Source organism: Eleutherodactylus coqui, chromosome 3, assembly GCF_035609145.1.
Source record: "Eleutherodactylus coqui strain aEleCoq1 chromosome 3, aEleCoq1.hap1, whole genome shotgun sequence".
NCBI classification, from domain to species: domain Eukaryota; kingdom Metazoa; phylum Chordata; class Amphibia; order Anura; family Eleutherodactylidae; genus Eleutherodactylus; species Eleutherodactylus coqui.
Window position 1 is genome coordinate 58,534,595 of NC_089839.1, and position 17,864 is coordinate 58,552,458.

The window sequence follows — 17,864 nt, forward strand, 5'->3', positions numbered from 1 at the left end:
GCTTGAATGTTCCACCTCCAGGAAACTAATGCTCTAATTGGTTAACTCAGTGCCGCGTCTGCCAAGGAAAGCCGGCGCTGGGTTAACCAATTACAGCCATTCGATGACAGATTGGCTGGAGGTAAACAATGAAGGTTTCTATTGAACAAAGTTATTGACAAACTATGAGGCAAGTATTTTGAAACACTGTATTACTTTTTATTTTTGAGAGGCTGAAATGTATTCGCTGAAACTGGAATGCCCCTTTAGTACGGTAGATTCAAATGGTCACAGTCGGTTCAACAAACATATGAGTCGTAGTACATGTGAATATAAGAAATGGCTCCTTTCTTCCTCCCTCCTAAACTGTTCAATCAGTCTGAAAAACTGCTATAATCCATTTTAGTAGACAATATCAACTAAGAGTACACTGATAGATCAGATGTTGTGCAGCCCATAGAAGTCTATGAAGAGAGGAGAGGGGAAAGACGCTAATGAGTGATAGAGAAGCAGAGACACACACAAACATGGTGCTCATTCACAAAACCCTGGAAGTGTTAGATCCACATTGGATATTTCTCATGCAGTTTTGGCATTTTAATCTGCAGCAAAACTCTGAGGCTGAACCTTGCAGTTGTGCCGCAGATTTTCATGTGGATCCACACCAGGATTTGATTGACAGGTCAGTTCTTTTTTCCAGGACATAAAAATCAAAATCTACACCATATGAACTATGTCATGGATTTCTGTAGCATTACAGAAATAAAATGCTAAGATAGCATAGATTTCACCACTGATTTGACAGTGCAACCTGCATGCAAATCCACAGTAAAATTATGACATGTTAATAGAACCAGTGTTTAACTGCTTTGTAGTGACTGGAAATATGCCTATATTGAGAAGTACTGCTGTATAATGTCCTACATGCTACTGCTTTTGTGTATGAAAAATAAATATACTGGAGCAGGATCTCATGTTCTCTGTGTGTGCAGTGCATGAGAGACACAGTAGAAGCTAGTCTACGCTCAGCAGTTCAGGGAAAACTGAGAATTGGATATAGAGCCTGCAGAGAGGACAACTTGTGAAAAAAATGTCATATAATGTCCAGAAATAGTGTTACTCTGTGTGTATACATGGGGCAGCTTATTCTGAAAAGTCACTTGAAAAATGAGGGTATACTTTTATGTTTCACACATAGACAATATTATCAATTAGGCCTGTTGTACAGCCAGCCTCAGAATGAGAGATATTGCAAAAGCCAAGTGAGCCAATATGGCCTAACCATACATGCACCATACAATGAAGAAAAGGACTAGGGTCCTCTTTTTCTTAGCATGTTTATGTAAACCAGTGGTCAGACCCCCATCAATTTACGCACAAGTTCATTTTGGGGAAAACCCAAGGTTTCTAGAATCAGAGTTTATGTAACCCTTATATTCCTCCATTGTCAGGATTATACACTTTTGTCTTTTTTTTCCCTCCGTTTAATATTGGGTATGAAAATGCATGTAATAATATGGATGGGAAAATATGATTCAGATATGCAATGGATCTAAAATAAAACACATCTGAATAACCAGATTAAATTATTTTTTTTATTACACTGTATTGTATAGGAGAGCGTAGAAGAAGGTAGCGATGAGGAGGACGTCCCATCCGATGTTGATCTTAATGACCCATTCTTCTCTGAGGAGCTGAAGAAGCCAGGTAATCTAATGTGAAAGAGCAATGGTGTCCTAGGTCGTGTTCATACAGTGTGGGTGTTGTGTGACATGACGTCATGACACGTGACATGACGTCACGACTATTGCGAGACATTGTGGTACGTATGTTACATTAGTCCAGAAAGAGATGTAAATGTAGACTGAATGAAATCTTGTTTCTCTTGAGAACACCGTGCAATTTTTAGCAGCCAAAGTTTGTTATTTGTATAGCGCCAACATATTCCGCAGCGTTTTCAGGTAATTTATTTATTACCCCCCACCAAGCTGGCTACTCATTTTACCGACCTTGGAAGGATAGAAGGCTGAGTAAACCTTGAGCCGGGTACCTGAACCCAGCTGGGATTTAACTTGCAACCTTCAGGTCGTAAGTACTTTCATCAGCATTATAGTCGCACTTGCGTTTAATACAATATTTCTGCACCTCAGGTCTGCATAAGAAATCTACAGGTGGCAAGAAGCAGGAAGAGCAAGAGTCATCTGCAGATGAAGACGAAAGAGAAAAACAGAAAGTAAGTGCGAGAATTCATCGTTTTATCGGGACTCATCCCTAATAATCCTAAATAATAACCACCATTTTCCCGACAGCTCGTCCCATGTAAGTCAGTTGCTTAGAGGTGCATTGCCTCAAGTATTACTAGTAAGCTGCTATCTGTCGGCTATTCTATACCACTTTATAACTTGGAGCCACGGGATTTTAAAGCTTTGAGCTACATGGTAACAAATAATGCTATGTTTGCAAAAACCGTAAGTCTACACATCCAACAAATGAATTAAGTGTAAAGGTGTATGTTAAAGCTGCTCTCACACATGTATTCAGAAATCACAGCGGTTTACCACAATTTTGCGTGGCGTTTTCAAACGCATTTTACATAGTTTGACAGCATTTTTTGATGGATCGTTGTGATAGGTGAGCAAGTGCGTAAATGTGCGCGAAAATATAACAGGCAGCGCTTCATAATCGTAGCGTTAGAAATGCCACGTTTGAGTGCTGGTCTGCAAAGCCCCATTGAAATCAGTAAAGGCGTTGTACTGCGGCGTTTGAAATGTCACGGTAAAAGTGGCCTGTGTGCGAGTTGCGTAAGGCCGAGCTCATATGACCGTATCTCGCAGTTTGCCATAGCCAGTACGCAATGACTTTGCATATTGACTATGTACCGCCAATTGCCATGTACTATCTTGCCGTATATGCGTACATAATATGCAGCAAGATAGAGCATGCTGAGATTTTTCTTGCGCGTGTATTTCACACAATTCATGTGAGCGGTAACATGGCCACCTATGGAAGATGGGTACAGTGTATTCTGAGCGCAGAATACGCTATACCAACACGCTCCTGTGAGCTCGGCCTAAGCTGTGGCTGTAACAAAATTCCATAACAAACACACGCGTCATGCACTCTACAGCACTCATACACACCTAATATCTGCATAAAGCATGCACAACTGTTGTTTACACTAACTGCTAGAGATGAGCGAGCACCTAAATGCTCGGGTCCGCGTTGACTACAATGGGAGACCCGAGCATTTTTGTATGTGGGACGCCGGGTCCCGAGCTCTTTTTTTTTTTTTTCTCCCTCTACCCCTCTCACCCACTCTACCCCTCTCACCCAGTCTCCCCCTCTCATCCTCTCCCACTCTCCCACCCCCCTCTCCCCCTCTCACCCTCTCCCTCCTCATCAAGTACGCTAATACTCGAACGAGCATCAAGCTCGGCAGAATACGTTTACTCAACTCTACTAACTACATAAAACCACAAGGTTAGCGTGCGTCCGTACTGAAGCGTTTGTTAGATTTGATCAAATTTTGTGCTATGAGCCTTGTTTTTTCATGCGGTTAGTGTAAACAATTTCTGCATTTTTAATGCAAATATTGCCATATTGACAGACGCTAAAGGTCCCTAGTGTTTTCTGTCTCTCTGATGGCAAATATTATCATCGTTGCCCTGCTTATAGAGTCCGATTGATCGTACCTGTACTAAATCAATTAACTTTAATCACATGTATGAATGCAAATTAGAACCTCAGTGGGAGGGAAACCCAAAGTATTCCTGTTAGGCTGCTAGAGGGAGGGAAAAAACCAAACAAACAATGGAAATACTGAGATATATTGAATTTTATGGCTAGTTAAGGGAAAATAGGGTTGCTGTGTAATGCTGGAAAGTGAAATGAAAAAAATTTTTTTTCAACGAAATGCCTGTGGACTGGCAGCGGGATCACAAAACCACCGCAGTGTGTAATGATACATTTCATGGTTTGTTTCAAACGGGTAAACACATGACAGAGGATTTATGTATTCGCTTGGTCTATTTGGTCAGACACCTTTGTCTGCAGCGGGAGTGTTTACACTGCATGCTAATGAAATTACTGACTTGGAGGAAGTGGTCGCGGTACTGACAGCCATCGCGTACGCTACATTTCTGCTGATTTACTCTAACAAACATCACTGGATTACAGTTCGTTTTATCATATTACATGTACTCTCCAGACAGACGACAAAGGAAATCTGCTCTGCCCGTGTGCGCCATCAGTAAGGATTGTTAGTTCAGTCTTGATTGTTCAGTGGACCGGAGCGTGTGGGAAGGAAGGACATTAATAGGATGGCTCTAGGCCAATACTAAAGCCTTATTCCACTACAGTGTAGTATTCTTAGCATTACATACCCCGGCCGAATTACACTTTATTTCTCTTCTTATTGTATTCTGCAGTGTTTGAATTCAGTTTGTCTAGCGAGCTACCTACCTGAACAGCAGTAACCACATGACGTGCTATCTGCTATACAATAGACTACCTCTCTACGAGGCACATGCTTAGATTAGGTCCTTCTTGAGTAATGGGAGGTTTAAATAGGCCCTGTCACATCATCTGATCAGTGGGAGGGCTGCATACCTACAGACACTAGTTTTCTCTCAAGTGGGCAGTCTCCACCGCTCAGTGCTCATGATGTTAGGTGGAGGAGCAGTTCCCACACCCATGGCAGATAGTTTCCAAATATCCCCTAATCGGAATTTTCAAAACCCCGCGTTTAATTTATGCTTTATACATATTTCTATTCAAGGCTGGGGTTTCTCTGACACCACTGTTTATTAGAGCTAAATGGCAGAGCCTGAGGGCGGCTTCCTACGGCCATATTTGCCCACACAAAACGCAGAGAATAAAACCCATTGATTTCAGTGGGTTAATCCTTACTTCCGTCTTTGCACACATATTTTCCAGACTAAGGCCTCTTTCAGAGGAGCGTGTTTATATGTGCACAAAACCGTGCGTCTATTAGAGCCATTAGTTTTCTATGATGTGTTCTCATGTCTGGCGTGCAAACGCACGTACCTGCAAAAGATAGGACATGCGTGCACCACATAAGTCTGTGCTGCTTATAAATATTCTCCGCGGGGAGTTCCCTCTTCACTGAACACTGTGACAGCACTGTCATTGTGTTCAGTATTGATAGCACTTCTTGCGGGGTGTAAAGAATCCCTGCCAGAACTGTGACAGCTGTGGCAGAGAATTGCGATGTTTTCCCATTGCTTTCAATGGGGCCGCGCTGCTGCCGGCAACCACTGCAGTGATTTTCGGGGAAGGGCTTCAAATGTAAGCCCCTCCCTGCAAATCATCCCTAGCATGTGTAAAGAAGAATATATATACTCACCTCTCCGCCGCTGTCGGGGCTCAGGCGCGTCTAGCCGCTTGGTCCACCTACACTGCTCTGAAGCTCTTTCAGCGGGTGGGGATTTAAAATCCCCGCCTGCTGAAAGGGCTGTGTTTCATTGGCTGAGCGCTCAGCCAATCACAGGTAGCGCTCAGCCATTCATTATGCCTTAAGTGCCTGAGCCCCAACAGCGACAGAGAAGTGAGTATATATGTGTGTATATGTATAAATAATATATAGATTTTTTTTTTTTTTTTTTTTTACACAAGGTAGGGCTGATTTTCAGGGAAGGGCATATATTTAAAGCCCTTCCCCGAAAATCACTGCGGGGGTGTCGGCAGCCCATTGTTTTCAATGGGGCCACCGCTGCTGTCTCATTGAAAGCAATAGGCACGGAGCTTCATTCACACGTCTTTCTGCACAACCGTGCAGCACTGCGTTTTGCGCAGCATGGATGCGTGCAAAACAATGCTTGTGTGAATGAGGCCTAATTAAAGGTCCCATAGGAGTCTATGGAGGTTGCACAAATGCACGTCCAATATCCGCGTAATTGGGCATTATACTGCCCAATCATGCAGGAAATATAACACATCTAGAACTAATTAGGCTACTTAGCCTCCTAAATCACGGCACAGGTGTGTCCTACGCCCATTTCAAATGTCACAGCCAGAACAAAAAGTACAGTAAAATGCACAAAAGCATGATGCTAATGGAGCAAATACATCAAATATACCTGTGTGAAGTTGGCCTTAGTGTCTTTTTAGATGGAATAATTTTGTTTAAAAAATCGTTCAAATGCGCTAAACTGAATGATTATCATTCAGTCTAAATGCAAGCCAACGATAACCGCTCGCTCATCGTTCATTTTATACAACATATTAAAATCATTGTTGGCTCGTTCACTTATCCTTCAGTTTAATCAGCACTCATTCAGTCCCTCTTATGCACTTATACAGTGAATGTGAAAGACTGAACGATTTCTCGCTTGAACGAGCCAACGATGTATCTGCCTGTCTATACAGGCTGCCCGAGAGAGAACGAGCTGGCGGTGACATCACTGACTCATTCAAACAAGAACTTGGCTCATCTAAAAGCACTCTGATTCTATCATTATCGAATGAGCTGTGGAATGATGCTCATGAGTTGCATTGATTTTTCTCCATTACCACTAATAGAAAATATACTGTTGTATTAATTTATTATCAAAACTACATAGACTGGCCCATGACCGATGTCCTAGATGTCAGGAGGACCATGCTGATTTTTGCCATCTTATATGGGATTGCCACATTATGAGACTGTTTTGGTCCGTGTTTATGGAGGTTCTGCTGGATGATTTGGAATCTCCCATTGATGATACCCCTGAAATACACCTGTTCGGTATACTAGATGAGGAAATCTGGAAACTTCACAATTTTTCTCGAGGAGATTGTATTTGTAGCTAGGAAAGATATGGTGATTCGCTGGATGGGGAATCAAGCTCCCTACAGTTCTCTGTGGAAATTGCTCATTAACACTGAAGTTCCCTTCCAGAAAATTGTATATAAAAATATCTGATGCCCTCAAAAGTTTACCAAAGTGTGAGGTCAGTGGTGCGACTTGACAGATATTTGGCCTCAGCTCTCCCCACGGTTCTGTCTCAAGTAGCTTCTTAGCAAAATACAAGCTCTTAATGTCAGTGGTGCATTAATATTTTATTGTCCTGAAGTGGGTTCTACTGGGTGACAGATGACATTCTATACCTTTTTACTATTTTATTTGTGTCTGTCATGCCTACAGAGTGAAAGCCTATGTTGTCAACGCCTCGTGTAATGTGTACACTGTTTTACATTTTATGTTATTTATAACAAAATAATTGTATCCTTCAATAAAACGCGTCTAAAAAAAACAAACATGATGTTACCCATTGACGGCGAGCGGTGGAGGATACTTTAAAGGGGTTGTCCCGCGCCGAAACGGGTCTTTTTTTTTTCAATAGCCCCCCTTTCGGCGCGAGACAAACCTGATGCAGGGGTTAAAAAAGAAAACGGGATAGTGCTTACCTGAATCCCCGCGCTCCGGTGACTTCTTACTTACCTGGTGAAGATGGCCGCCGGGATCTTCTCCCTCGGTGGACCGCAGGGCTTCTGTGCGGTCCATTGCCGATTCCAGCCTCCTGATTGGCTGGAATCGGCACGTGACGGGGCGGAGCTACCAGGAGCCGCTCTCCGGCACAAGCGGCCCCATTCAGGAAAGAAGAAGACCGGACTGCGCAAGCGCGTCTAATCCGGCGATTAGACGCTGAAAATTAGACGGCACCATGGAGACGAGGACGCCAGCAACGGAACAGGTAAGTGAATAATTTCTGATAACTTCTGTATGGCTCATAATTAATGCACCATGTACATTACAAAGTGCATTAATATGGCCATACAGAAGTGTATAACCCCACTTGCTTTTGCGGGACAACCCCTTTAAGCTCTGATACAATATTGGACCCCTAATAAAACAGGGCCCCAAAGGTCTAGCATAAGACAATCATATTTGGAGTTGACTTTGGAACAAATAACTAGATATCCTATTATTGATGAGAAGTTCTGCATGTGCAGTGATAACAAAAATTGCTGAAACTTGGACGTGTACATTTCCTGTATACACAAATGGTGGGCCCTCTGAATTATTTTCTCTGGTGGGCCCAATGAACTTGTGTTTGATGCTGCCTACAATCATGAAGGGATGTCCTATCCTAGCGGTGAGAATAACCCTTTAAGGCCACCTGTAGACCAACGGATTTACATTGCGGAATCCGCGGTCGGCATCCGCATCGCAGATCTGCAGCAAATAACGTTCATTGCATGCTATGGAAAATCGCTTCTTCCTGCACACTCGCAGAATCGAACTGCGATTTCTGGAAGCATAGGAAAAATCGTAGCGTGTTCTATTGAAGTTAATGGAAACCGTCCGACTCGCAGCCCTTCCGCAATCAACAATGCAGAAAGGTTGTGTATTCCATGTCATCGCCTAGCAACAGCGCGGGAAAAGTAAACCTTTAAAAAAGAAATCTGTACTGCGCATGTCTGATGGCGGTTTGCTGCAGTCATCTGCAGTACAGATAAAGATGAAAAATGACAGGTACGTGCAGACGCCGTCTGTGGTCAGGGTTGGATTCTGCTGCGGGTTCCTGCATGCGACATCCGTCAGTGTGTAGGCGGCCTAAGGCAGCTAAGATCAGAAGCCAATTATTTGTTTATATTGAATGTTTGTTTCTCCCACCCGATATCAATGATCTGTGATAAAGTATTGCTGATAGAAATGTTTAAAAAATTCCCTTTTGGATTTTAGGCGGAAATGGCATTGCTCATGATGGATGATGTTGAGGACGGCCGGAAACATTTCAATTATGATAAGATTGTAGAGCAGCAAAACCTGAGTCGCAGTAAGAAGAAGAAGCTGAAGAAGAAGGATGAATTAGTGGAAGATGATTTCCAGGTATGGATTCTTATAGTAACCACCCCATTTATGAGCCGCTGTATTATACAAGGTACATAACCCTTCACTTCTTATTAGGCCATTTTTTTTACTTACCTCACTTTAAAAGGTAACTAAACTTTTTTCAAACTTTGATTTGTCATAGTGACATGTCAGAAGTTTTGATCAGTGGGGGTCTGGATGCTAAAGCGAACAATCAGAAGCATTCAGCTGAGTGCTGTGCTCATTCAGCTGTTTCTGTTATTGCTTTGAGCTTTTAGCTGAGACCCCACCAATCGCTAAAATGAATGGGCAAAAGCACTCTGCTCATTTGGCTGTCACTGTGAGCAGTGTACAAACTCCATAGACTTTCTGTAAAGCCCGTTCACAAGCAGTGACAGAAACAGCTAAATAAGCACAGCACTCTGCTGAGTGTTTCTGCTTGTTTGCTTTAGCGATGAGTGGGGGTCTCGGCACCCAGACCCCCACTGATCAAAACTTCTGGCAGGTCACTATGACGTGTCAGAAATTTGAAAAAAAGTTTAATTACCCTCTAACCTCTTAAGGACTTGGCCCTTTTTTTCCCATTTTTAGGTTTTCCTCCCCCGTTTTAAAAAATCGTAACTCCTTTATTTATCCATTGACGTAGCTGTATGAGGGCTTGTTTTTTGCGGGACAAGTTTTATTTTTCAATGTTACTAGTTAATGTACCATATAATGTACTGAAAAACTTTTTAAAAGTTCTACATGGAGTAAAATGAAAAAAAAAATTAAAAAATTCCACCATCGGAATAATTACTTTTTTTTTATATAATCAGTAAAGCTTTATTGTTCTTATTTTTACTTTTTTTTCCCCCAGAGGGGACAACTAGTTGCGATTCTTTGATTGCTCCTGTAGTATAATGTATTGCTGTGGCATTACATCATACTGTGATCGGGCAGGCAGTTTATCAAGCCACCCCACAGGCATGGCTTTATAGGCATTCTGCCAAGACAGCCCTGGGGCCTTTCAGGAGGCCCCCGGCTGCCAATCCACCCACACGGATCCCTGCTGATCTGAGCGGGATTTAAATGCTGCTGTCAGAATCAACAGCAGCATTTAAAAGGTTAACAGCTCCAATCAGCTGCGCGGTAAATTTTAGCTGTTGCTGCCAGGTGTCGGCTGTCAGAAACAGTTGGCGCCTGCGTTGTATGAAGAGTGCGATCTCTCTTCATACATACCCCGACACTGCAGGATGTGAATTTTTGTCTGTCCAGGTGAAGTACAAAGTTACAATGCAGACTCAAAGGGGCTATCCAGGATTAGAAAAATTGGATAGGCTTTTTTTTTTTTTTTTTCTTTCAAGAAACCGCTCCAGTCTTGTATATGTGTTGTGTCTGATATTGCAGTTCAGCCCTATTCACTTGATTGCTAATGAACTGTAATACCAGGCATAGCCCATGGACAAACGTAATGAATATAAACAGTGCTCCAATCTGCAGGTCCACTGTAGATCAAAGGATTTATCTCAGTAAAGTTAGCCTCGGCTTTTGGTGTTGCGTTAAGTGCACAATGACCTGTAGTGCAGCCGTCTCCATAGGAGTGACGGACAGTGGGGCTCATATAAGTCAATATAAAGAAGAAGCAGAGGAAAAGAGGATGAGTGGCACTGCCTTGGAATATGGGCATATGAACAGCAGTTGTGATCTTGTTACAACTAGAGATGAGCGAGCATACTCGCTAAGGCTAACTACTCGAGCGAGTGGTGCCTTAGTCGAGTATCTGCCCGCTCGTGTGTAAAGATTCGGCTGCTGGTGCGGGTGACAGGTGAGTTGCGACGGTGAGCAGGGGGGAGAGAGGGATCTCCCCGCCCGCCGCCGGCACCCGAATCTTTAGACACGAGCGGGCAGATACTCGACTAAGGCACTACTCGCTCGAGTAGTTAGCCTTAGCGAGTATACTCGCTTGTCTCAAGTTACAACCACTTTAATTAAGTCAATAAGGTCTGTGTTCTTGGTGGTCTTGTGGCCAGGAATCGGCTAGGCCTATGTGTGGTTTCCCTTATGAACAGCACATGATAGACGGGCATAGGATTTGTATTGAAAAATGAACAAAAAACATGGCACCACGGGTTATAAGTATGGGTAAGGGGCTAAAGGGAATAATGGAGATGAGAAGATCATATTGAGGAATTATTTTTTTATGATATCCGCTAATTTTTTCCAGAAGGTGGCTCCACAGGTTAAAGTTCATTTTCTTCACATTTAGTTTGTAGTCTTGAATTTTTAAGATTTTTTTTATTTATTTTCTGTATCATTTCTTTCTCACTTGATCAAAGCTCAGAACAAAAGACCACAGTTTCTGTTTGAAATTGCATTTGCCTCTTAAGCCATCCATGTTCTCATGACCGAAGAGCGTTAGATGGTGGATATTCTACTCTCTGCCTGTGGTTGATGCTGGGGCATAATACAGACATACTTTAATATCTTCTGCATCCAAGGGAGTGAGCTGGTTAGAGTTTGGGGAGGATCCATCCAACCAGACTTTTTATTATAGCATTCTTCTAAAGGGGAAATAAAACACATAGCTATTGTTGTCTAGTTTTGTTCTGTCCTCTCTGCCCACAAAGCACCATGTGTTTCCTCTGTAGCTGCTCACAGACATAATTTTCCTAATTTTAGCAGAAATATAATAATGTTTCTCCCTCTCTTTTCTTCTGAGATCATATCGATGGTTTTCTCTGCCTCCAAAAGTTCTTGGGGTATTTTTGCAATAACTATTTAAATGACTTTGTTTTTACAAAAGACGTTCGTGAGGAACATTTAAGTTCAATTTGCATTTGGCAGCAAACATATTTTATTCTATTTGTGTGGTACCTAGCTTTCCTTGTTTTCAGATGGGATCCAAATTATTAAAGAAGTTGTCCTATGAAAATACCTTCTCTCTTACCCTCAGGATAGGGAATAAGTATGTGACTGGTGAGGTCCAAGCATCATGAGAACAGGGATTAAAACGGTCCTTGAATAAATGGAGCGAGCTGTGGTCACCTTTCTTCTACTCAATGGGACTGCCAGTGCTGGTACTTAGTGATCCAGTTGAAATGGAGCAGTAGTGCACACATGATCACTGCTCCATTAATTCTTGGACCTTAGGGACTCTTGTTCTTATCTTGCTCCTTATCTCCATCAGGGAAGAGTTGGGAGGCCCCTATACATATAAAATGATTGTCAGGTCCTGCCAAAATCAGCAAGTTTGGTTGATCTATGTCTATTGTGTATGGCCACACTTAGAGGGGGTAGAGACCGGGCAGATTTGCCGCGCAAGGGTCCGCACAGAAATTACACAACATTTACAATGGCATCAAAGTAAATGAGATTTTGAAAATCTCATCCACAAGCTGTGAAAATAATCAGTACAAAACCCCATGCAGAAATTGACATGCGGTGCGGAATTCAATTCCAAGGCATGTCAATTTTATCCCCGTTTCCACTGTGGAATTCATCCCCTCTTCTCAATGAGGGAGTGAATTCCGCACAGAAATACATGATAAAACAAATTTCAAAACCTGTACCCAATAGTGCGGCTGATGGATGTTCCACTGCAAATCGGCCCCCGTGTGGACCCAGCCCTATTCTCATTCCAAGGCCTTCCCTAAACAAAAGTTATTAGGTTTTCTTACTCACCTTCCAAGGAATTAAATTCCCTGCTGTGTGAAGATATGCGAATTGTTCCTTTCTACCCCTGGTGGTCATCTGTGCATTAAAGGGGTTGTCCCGCGCCGAAACGGGTTTTTTTTTTTTTCAACCCCCCCCCCGTTCGGCGCGAGACAACCCCGATGCAGGGAGGTAAAGAAAGCTCACCGGAGCGCTTACCTGAATCCCCGCGCTCCGGTGACTTCTCTACTCACCGCTGAAGATGGCCTCTTCCTCCGTGGACCGCAGCTCTTCTGTGCGGTCCACTGCCGATTCCAGCCTCCTGATTGGCTGGAATCGGCACGTGACGGGGCGGAGCTACACGGAGCTACACGGAGCCCCATAGAAGACTGCAGAAGACCCGGACTGCGCAAGCGCGGCTAATTTGGCCATCGGAGGGCGAAAATTAGTCGGCACCATGGAGACGAGGACGCCAGCAACGGAACAGGTAAGTATAAAACTTTTTATAACTTCTGCATGGCTCATAATTAATGCACAATGTACATTACAAAGTGCATTATTATGGCCATGCAGAAGTGTACAGACCCACTTGCTGCCTCGGGACAACCCCTTTAAGAACTGCTAGTGTACAGCACAGATATAGCCTAAGAAGTACAGAACCATGTATTGCAAATTGCATACAAGAAGTTCGGGCTTAGAAGCATCCATCAGTGCAAGTTCTGGATACAACAGCTGTATAGATGTATCCATGGTGGATAGCAAGGTCAGGGTGAGAAGCGCTTAAAAGGAACTTTAACAATGCTATCAACCATAGTTAATAAAGCTAAAATTCTGTGCCTAAGAAAGAACTTAGGAAGGAAGGGGGAGTTGAGTTGGCGCTTCCTCTTCGATTATTGAACGTGGTTGCCTAAGCTATAGGTCTTGCCCCCTCACGGCTGCAGGAGCTTGGTTCTACTTTGGTGAGAGATAAGGGACCATTTTTCGCTAGAGATGTTCTTATATAAATCATTTATGCATTTTCTTTACTACAGATAAATGTTGAAGATTCAAGATTCCAGGCGATGTACACATCACATTTATACAACGTGGACCCTTCAGATCCCAACTTCAAGAAAACCAAAGCTATGGGCAAAGTATTGGAAGAAAAAGCACGAAGGAGAGTTCAAGAGCAGAAGAATTACACAGAGACAGCTAAGAAACAGCAGGAAAAACTAGAGACTGGTGATAAAAGTGGAACATCAACTAGAACAGTGGTAGATCCGGCTCTGTCTTCACTGCTGAAATCTATAAAGACTAAAACACAGCAATTTCAAGCTTCCAAAAGACAGAAAACTAAATAGGTGTTTGACTCTGAGAGATGCACATGGGAGCATTACACAACAGAGCGCTCTGATGGACAGACAGCTTTGTGTATATACCTGCACAGAAATAAATCATTTTACAGCTCATTGTAATATTGTATGTATCAATGACGACATATTAAAGGGAACCTGTCACCAACCTCGTGCTGCTAAAACTATGGACAGCATGAACCCGAGACAGGTATGTACCTCGCTGCTACTTATGTTTTATTCGGAAATGCTGCAGGGGGCTAAAGACTCCTATCAAAGTGCTAACGACCACTTGTCCGTGAGTGTGTTTTTGAGTGCTTCACTTGCTCCGCCCCCTGATCACATGACGTTGACATCATTGCAGGTCCTAATGCATATATAAAGCGTAGCCTGACAGCAGCCGTGTGCTCACAGGACCTGTGATGACGTCACTGTCATGCAATCAGTCACATGGTCTTTATCCTTGTGCACTGAATGAGGGGTTATGGGTGGACTACATCCCTCACAAATCTCCGCAGCCTCAGTTGTTACAGATACACCAGCTCTCAGTCTAGCAGTTTGTAGCTGTTTGTGAGACAGCTGCACACCTGTGTGGAGAGTCCAGTAAATGACACCTCACAAATGTACACATGCATAGCTGGCAGTGCATATTGACCAACAACAACATTGAAGCATAGTCTTTCACCATTATCTTCACAGTCTCCATAACGTGATATAATGTCATCTCAAGTGCTAATGCCGCCAACACCAGTTGAGCCTTCATCTAATCATGAACCGTTGTTCAATGTTGAAACTAACTGTCGCTGTCGTGCAAACATGTCACCACAGAGGGTTCAACACTGCAGTGAAGTTAATGGAGCGTATATGCCTCCAGCTGAAGTTTGTACATCTTGTGCAGCAGATATAGGAAAGCTACAAGCGAACATATCTCCTCAGCGAGCAGCTGAAATTCATAAATTACATGCAGCTAATATGCAAAAGCAACGAGCCAACATGTCTCCTCAGCAAGCTGCTGAAGTTCGTAAATCACTGTTTGCAATGTTCTGGAAAATTGTAAAGAATGCCAATAGCTTACTATTTGCACGGAAATATTTTGACCAACTCCAATGCCTTTCACTATATATTACATTAGTAAGTGGTGCATTGTGCATCCAGAAACACTGGTACTATAAATAATACTAATAACTAGTCACATTTGATACCTTTAGCAGAAGAGATCGCATTGTGAAATGTTTCATTTTTCTTTTAATTCAACTGTAGGCATGAAGGTTTGTTTCCAGTAGAGTGAAATCGGGCAACATGCAGCCATTAGAAAGTGATGAAGTAGTCTGGTGAAGGCTATTTCTATAATCGTAGCAAAAATATTAGGCAAATAGGCCTTTGGGGTCAAATGGATATCCAGGTCAAAAATCTGGTGGAGAAATAGTCTGACCTCTCTCCAGAATGGGCTTATTAGGGCACAGTTCAAATATACATGAAATAGGGAACCTATAGAGGTTTTGCATCTCCCACACGTGGGGGGGTTTACAGATTGAGTTTATGAAGTGATTCTGGTGTATGATGTCAAAAGAACTTGTATTGATTCTCCTTGTTTGTTGTACATAGAGATATTTTAGCAGCTCCCCTCTGCATCTGATTTATTCACTTCCAGAAATTCCTACCATTATGGCTGCCTGTTGACGGACGATGATCCGCCGGCAATAAATCGCCCGCTGATCACGCTCTGTAAAGCTTTCTATAGGATTACTATGGAAAGTGCACCACCGGCATCCACGAGCGGAGAATCATAGCGATTCTCCGATCACAGGCTCACCGCGGAGATTCGCGGCAATCGCAGCATGCTGCGATTTAAATCATATTAGAAAGGCTCATCACGGTAACCTGTCAGCTTTCCCCCCTTCTCCCCCGCGGCAGAAAATATCGCTAGCGATATTTTGCCTTGGCCATGGACAGGGGGCCGTAGACAAAAAGGTAAAATCTTAAAGTGTACCTCTGATTATAAACAATTTTCTATAAAGCAATAGTATAAGCGAATATAATTTAATACAGAAAAATGATTTATCTACCTTTCATACTCCACTCCTCCTCTCCTCTGCCTCCTGATCTGTCTGAATTCACTGACAAAACACTGCACAACTGAAGTAGAGATGGTATTTTCAGCTTCACTGAGTGATCAGATTACACTGACCATAAAACATTTCAGTCTATAGAGAGGAGAGAAGAAGAAGAAGGGATCATCCACAGAGACACACAAACAGAGGCTAGTTTTAGTGTTTTAGGATTACCCTCATAAATTCACAGCTACAATGCTCATTACAACTGTGCTGGCAGTTATGTATCTGGGATTGCTTGAATACGCAGCAAAGTTCCTTTGGACCTCTTCTGTGATTATATGATCCTCTTTGCATAAGTAAGGAGTTTGGGAGTTAGTGTCCCATAAACACCTAAATGGCTGGAGTTTTATCTTATGCTGACCTTTACACCTAGTATTTCTTCTTTGCTTGTATTATGCTTTTGTGGAAAAAAATGTTTAATTGCACATACAAATATAACATGAGAAGCAAATAGAAGGTTGAACTGCATGAAAGTGAGTAAAATATACTCCATGCTGAGGAACGACTAGTTGTGCATCTGAACACATTAGTTGAAACACCAGTATGTATTTGACTGCAATTTGCTTGACTGTGCACTCTCAGTTCTTAAAAATGATTCTTGACACCCTCTCTGACCCCTTTCATCCGCAAGTTGTTTATGTCCACTGAATGTTTTTCCTAAGTCACACAATTTTAAGGATACTCTCAAGATTGTTGCACAAGAAAAACCCCACAATGTCGGCAGTTTTTGAAGTACTGGCCTATGCTATTTTAGCAATGATGATCAGGCCTTATTGGAAGTCACTCAGCTCGCTGGATGCTCCCATTCTAATGTGGATTCACACATACAGGGAAGCTCCAATCGTAAAAGGGCAAGTGTGTCTGTGTACATGTTCACTTTTCGTTTTTCATGCAGATTATTCCACTTTTTTACTTTGCTATATGTCTGGGCAGTGAATTAGAGTATCTATGAAGGATTTATCAGAATTATCAGCACCTGAACACCATCGAGGGTATTCGCATGAAATATGAATCATATACAGATTGAACTAATACAGGAATGAGATCAGACAAAATGTATTTCTTAGAAGTGAAGATATTGTCCCGAGCCAAGCGCAGGAAGTAACAAAGTATATGACTCCATCAGAAAAAGTGAACAAATGCAACAGATCAGGATGGCTATTAGATGATAATCTCATGAATCATCATTGTATCATAAATTAAATTCATCTGAGTCTAATAGCATCGATATAGAATGCTTACCCTTTTGTAGTGTTCAGACAGCCTGTTATCCATTATTCTTACATTTTTGTATAGAACAGTACACAACAACATAAAAGATGACTTACCTGTAAAATATGATGAGAGTGTCTGCAGGCCTTTATTATCTTGGCTTTTCCTTATGGACACAAATGTTTGCAGATGTCAAATAATTTCCACCTGTGTCAGAAGAATTGAGTATTTAATATCTCGGGCTGTCTGTGAGGTTGCAAAGATTTCCTAGGGGAGCCCTGAAAGAAAGTTTCAGCAATTATGGATTATGTTGGAATATCTTGTTACATGCATTTCAATTGGGTTTCTCTTTTCAGTTACAAAAATGAGCACTACAACAAACTATCTGACCCAGATCAGAAAGTCAGTGTCAGTGGTTTCCTTGACCAGAAGGAAATCTATTACAGCAGCTACAATGAAACAGATATAGAAAACACCAGTGATTATTAGGAAATTATAGTAGCAGTGTTTCTGGTGGCGCAGAGTGCCACTTACCACACAGCTCTGCTACATGCATGTCACACACACATCATACACTGCTCTGCTACATGCACATGTAATACATAGCACACACAACCCTGCTACATACATTTGCCATCTGACTCTGTGATGAGGTCCCTGTCATGTAATAATGGGCAGAGCTAATAGCCTATGGGTGATCACATGACGGTGACATCATCACATGTCCTGTCAGCACACAGCTGCTGTCTGACTCCGCAGGCTTTTTTAAAAAAGTGAAGCAGC

At 42.4% G+C, this 17,864-nt stretch overlaps 1 protein-coding gene across 3 annotated transcripts in view; it reads left to right on the forward strand.

Annotated features, from left to right (window-relative positions):
- ESF1 (ESF1 nucleolar pre-rRNA processing protein homolog) overlaps positions 1-13,870 on the forward strand; it is a 54,848-nt gene extending 40,978 nt beyond the window's left edge. For all 3 annotated transcript variants that reach the window (XM_066595628.1, XM_066595629.1, XM_066595627.1), the window contains exons 11-14: positions 1,596-1,686; positions 2,130-2,212; positions 8,666-8,812; positions 13,456-13,870. In XM_066595628.1, coding sequence (XP_066451725.1) covers positions 1,596-1,686; positions 2,130-2,212; positions 8,666-8,812; positions 13,456-13,764 — 630 coding nt within the window. In that variant the 3' untranslated portion in view covers positions 13,765-13,870. The remainder of the gene's footprint in view (positions 1-1,595; positions 1,687-2,129; positions 2,213-8,665; positions 8,813-13,455) is intronic.
- The last annotated feature ends 3,994 nt before the right edge of the window (positions 13,871-17,864 follow it).